The sequence below is a fragment of the Penaeus japonicus genome, unplaced genomic scaffold (assembly GCF_977035675.1).
Source record: "Penaeus japonicus unplaced genomic scaffold, GWHDUDI00000001_assembly GWHDUDI00000004, whole genome shotgun sequence".
Taxonomy (NCBI): Eukaryota; Metazoa; Arthropoda; class Malacostraca; order Decapoda; family Penaeidae; genus Penaeus; species Penaeus japonicus.
Genome location: NW_028234406.1, coordinates 7,592,173 through 7,597,172, shown reverse-complemented (window position 1 = coordinate 7,597,172; position 5,000 = coordinate 7,592,173). Strand labels below are relative to the sequence as shown.

At 35.6% G+C, this 5,000-nt stretch overlaps 3 protein-coding genes across 25 annotated transcripts in view; 2 read left to right on the top strand and 1 right to left on the bottom strand.

The window, feature by feature from the left end:
• The window catches only part of LOC147471902 (pupal cuticle protein Edg-84A-like), a 1,041-nt gene extending 608 nt beyond the window's left edge, over window positions 1-433 (top strand). For both annotated transcript variants that reach the window (XM_086535963.1, XM_086535962.1), the window contains one exon: window positions 63-433. In XM_086535963.1, coding sequence (XP_086392089.1) covers window positions 63-344 — 282 coding nt within the window. In that variant the 3' untranslated portion in view covers window positions 345-433. The remainder of the gene's footprint in view (window positions 1-62) is intronic.
• Window positions 1-5,000, bottom strand: part of rg (A kinase anchor protein rugose) — a 1,000,951-nt gene that overhangs the window by 495,814 nt on the left and 500,137 nt on the right. The gene's annotated exons all lie outside the window — the stretch shown is intronic.
• LOC147471901 (uncharacterized) lies at window positions 2,922-3,724 on the top strand. The gene is made up of 4 exons (XM_086535976.1): window positions 2,922-2,933; window positions 3,104-3,199; window positions 3,297-3,434; window positions 3,527-3,724. The coding sequence occupies exons 1-4, from the start codon at window positions 2,922-2,924 to the stop codon at window positions 3,722-3,724; spliced, it is 444 nt and encodes a 147-aa protein (XP_086392102.1).

Here is a 5,000-nt window from a genome sequence, read left to right as displayed (position 1 = left end):
ACACCATGAAATAAGGTGAGAATGTAACATCTTTTCAAACTACTAAACCAATTTCCTTGCAGGTGAACTACGTGGCTGACCACTACAACGGCTACCAGGCTGAGGTCAGCTATTACGGCGAGGCCCAGTACCCCCACGAGTACGGTCCCCCCGTCACCTTCAAGCCCCAAAGCTATGGATCACAACCCTCATACCAGCCTCAGCCATCTTACCAGCCCGAACCCTCATACCAACCACAGCCCTCATACCAGCCCGAACCATCATACCAACCACAGCCCTCATACCAGCCTGAACCCTCATACCAACCTCAACCCTCATATCAACCTGAACCTTCATACCAATAAGATGACATTCTGAATGTATTTCCAGTTGTTATATCATATATGAGTCTATTTCCATACATGTTCCTTTTAAATAAAGTATTTTAAGTCTCCACACTCTACGATTCATACTAAACCTGATCTACCAAGAAAATACATATTCTTAATATCAATTCCTTGTAATCGAACTATTTTTTTAACATCAATTCCTTGTATTCATATCAGTCTTAAAGTTATTATCTTGATTTCTCGACACTCATCAATCCAATATACTAATTAACAAAAATAGGACAGAATTAAACACACGGAAGTATCAGATTAATAGAACGGGTATAATTGAAATACATCTTAGGCTCTGTCAACACACATTTTGTTATTCATGACAAATATATATCTAAGTATCTCTCACAACCATCCAAGACCGTCACTTAACACTACCAATAATTATCTCAACTTCACAAATCAGAAAGTTTGTGACATACGCCTTATGCAAGGAAGTCGAGGCAGCTGACGGATTGTTGCATAAGTTAGCATATTAACCAAATGTTTAATTACTCAAAAAGTTTACAAGCAAATGATATACTTACAGACGAACGTCAGAACAGGAAGACAAATCACACCATGTAAAAATAAACCGCAATGCAGCTAACAGCTACGTACCTGTTGGAAGAGAAAATGAAAACATTACGTTACAACAAAATCCTGTCACCAAGAGAATAGCGTATGCACTACACATAGAAAAAAACATACTAAGAAGTATATTCATTTATGTATTTATGTATATGTAAGTGTGTTTATATATACATTATATGTATAATTATATACATATATACATATATATATTTATATACATATATATACACACACATATATATATCATATATATGTACACACACAGGTGTATATATAGGTATATATAATATATGTATATATATGTATTTATACACACTCACATATATATACAAACATACATATAAATATATATATATATATATATATATATATATATATATATATATATATATATATATATATATATATACATATATATATAGATATATATATATACATACATATATATATATATATATAATATATATAAATATATATATGTATATATAAATATATTTATATAATTATATTATATATATATATATATATACATGCGTAAATATATATAGAATATAGTATATATTAAATACATGCGTGAAATATGGTAGAATGTAGTAACGCATTAAATATAGTAATATAAATTTTACCTTCCTGACAGGGAATTGAACTCGGGCCCTCTGAGTGAGATCCGGCTTCCTATCCATATCACCACAATGACCCACTCAAATGGATGGATTCTACCATCTTACACACATGTACATATATGTATGTATAAATATAAATATATATATATATAAATACATATATGTGTATGAATATATAAATACATAAATGTATATACACACATATATATATATATATATATATATATATATATATATATATATATATATATAAAGAGTGGGAGGGAGGGAGGGAGAGGGGGGAGGAGGAGGGAGGGAGGGAGGGAGAGATAGAGAAAGAGAGAGAGAGAGAGAAAGAGAGAGAAAGAGAGAGAGAGAGAGAGAGAGAGAGAGAGAGAGAGAGAGAGAGACAGAGAGAGAAAGAGAGAGAGGGAGAGAATGGAGAAAATGTATAAAATTCACACATTGTAAACAAGGGGAATGATCCCAACCTGTACTCAAGAATAGCGTCTGAGGTGAACAGACACGCTTCAAGAACCAAACTATTCCTAAAGGTTAAACTTTGGCTCAGAACTCCAAGTGGAAGTCGCAGGAGAAAGTAAACACAAGGATTATCTTCATTCTCGAGACTCCAAAGACCTGCAGATACCAGGTTGGAGGACGAGTTCAAGGTGACAGCAAATGACGACGATCTGACGGGCCGGAAATGAGATATCTACTACCACGGCGAAGGGAAGATCTGGGCGGGGGGAGGGGGGAGGGGTGGAAAGTCAGAATCGAACTTGAGAAACTATAGAGAGTGAACTTGAGAATTAATTCGTGCAGCTAAGGAATATACTTAAGAAAACTAAAGAGTTGAATAAAGTAACTGAACGAGCTTAATGCAGCACAGTTTGGAATGCATATATAGTGTTGAATAAATAATATGGGGGGGGGGAGGTCATTATATGTAATACCAAATCCCAGCATGTTACGATTAAAAGTCAACTTATGTGTTTCTCTTTAAAGTTGAAATATCCTAGCATCCAACAGAACATAAAATACTTTGGCCAAATAACATTCCAAAAATATATTAGCAACCTTATTAAAAAAAAAAAAAAAAAAAAAAATACCACGCATCTCGTGACGTTGATGCACTATTTGCAACGAAATGAGAGCACATTGAAAGTCATATTATCTCGCTCGTGGAGATTTCCTGTAGGCCGCGTGACTCGCCTTCCTGCTTTGCATATCAATGCAGTCCCATTATCAGCTGATACATTTCAAGGGTGACTCCAGCCAGAAGTATAAATGCATATTCTCCATCAGTCGGATGTCAGTTCAAGCTGAGCCTTGCATCGACAGCAGCCTAAAACACACACACAACATGATCTCGAAGGTTCGGAGTCGATGCGATGTTTGAATATACAGTTCGACTTACATACACACAGAAAATGGGAATCGCAAACAAAATGAACCAGAGTAAATCACCTCAAACTTCGCTCAGACACTGAACTAATTCTAATCTCTCAACATATAGCATATAACCTGATCATTCCCCCCCCTTAGATTGCCATTTTGGTGCTGGTTGTGGATATGATCCTCGCCGACTCCGCTGAGCGGTACGAGTACGCCCCTCCGACGTCCTACCAGCCCGAGAAAGAGGTGAAATCACAACAGAGTTTTATAAACAATGCATAACGTACAAAATGCAATTGCTAGTCTGATAGAGCTGAGGAAATCATCATAAGTCTTCTTGCAGGAGAAGAGACCATACGACTTCGAATATAACGTCAAGGACGACTATGCCGGCACCGACTTCGGTCACAACGAAGAATCCGACGGCAACACCGTACAGGGATCATACACCGTGCAGCTTCCTGACGGACGCAAACAGACAGTAAGCTAAACCCCCATCTTCCGAAATAGCATACAGATTGAAGCTACAGCTATAACCCATAACTTGTACAACATAAAATGTCTTCGCTTCAGGTAACCTACGTTGCTGACCACTACAACGGCTACCAGGCTGAAGTCAGCTACTACGGCGAGGCTCAGTACCCCCACGAGTACGGTCCCCCCGTTACCTTCAAGCCCCAAGCCTACACTCCTCAGCAACCATCATACCAGCCATCATACCAGCCACCTTCCTACCAGCCCCCATCTTCATACCAACCTTCACACCAATGATTTAATCACGGTGATAGCCCTGTTATAAATGTTATGATGTTATAACATCAAATAAACCTACATTAACTTTAATTGACGATCCTTAATACACCTAATGCTCCTATTGTTATAAAGTCTACAGTCATTGCGATACATGCTCGACAAAACTGTAGATGAAGCCTCTTTTATGCTGCTATTTCAATGAATCTGCAATGCTTTAACATAATCAAGCAAAGTAAACCACGTACTAAATACAAATATACATACCAGGTTAATTTCTCAAGAATGTGAAAGTTTTGCGTTTTAAACCGACCAGATTCTATAAATATATTAATTTGAAAGTTCGGTGTTTACAATTTCGTAAGACTTAAACGTGTTTTTTTTTCAACTTGCGCCTACATTTTTTATTTCTTACAAAATACATGACAGCGCATACGCACACGTACATACACACATATATATACACACAAACACACTGTATGGGCATGTATAAATGTATGCATGCATGCATGCATTTACGTATGTACGTATGTATTTATATTTAAATGTATTTCCGTGTATGTGCTCCTGTATTTGTGTGTCCGTGCGTGCGTGCGTGCGTGCGTGCGTGCGTGTGTGTGTGTGTGCGTGAGTGTGCGTGTACATATGTATATGTATGTATGTATATATGTATGTATGTATATACATATATACATATATATATGTATATATGTATTTATGTATGTATATGTATATATATATGTATATATATATATATACACATACACACAAGTGTGTGTACATATATATAATATATAATATATGATATATAAATATATATATATATATATATATATATATATATATATATATGTGTGTGTGTGTGTGTGTGTGTGTGTGTGTGTGTGTGTGTGTGTGCGGATAAAAGGGGTATAAATGAGACTGAAGACGGGGTAACCCGAAACGCGTAAATTACATCTCTTGTGTTGTGAAAATATTCAGGCTCATTTATACCCCTTTTATCCATTTGTCACAATGAACTCAGTTCATATATATATATATATATATATATATATATATATATATATATATATATATATATATATGTGTGTGTGTGTGTGTGTGTGTGTGTGTGTGTGTGTGTGTGTGTGTATGTGTATGTGTGTACATATATATGTACATATGTATATATATATATATATATATATATATATATATATATATATATATATATATATATATAGACTTAAGTTCCCCGCACCAAAATAGCACAACCGCAGTTTACGTAAAACTTCCTCCTCTCGTCGCAAATAGCGAT

Excerpts from the sequence above, each read along its gene's own strand:
- LOC147471901 (XM_086535976.1), top strand. Across the intron at positions 3,200-3,296 it reads CCTACCAGCCCGAGAAAGAG|GAGAAGAGACCATACGACTT; the intron begins GTGAAATCACAA and ends GTCTTCTTGCAG. Across the intron at positions 3,435-3,526 it reads CTGACGGACGCAAACAGACA|GTAACCTACGTTGCTGACCA; the intron begins GTAAGCTAAACC and ends TCTTCGCTTCAG.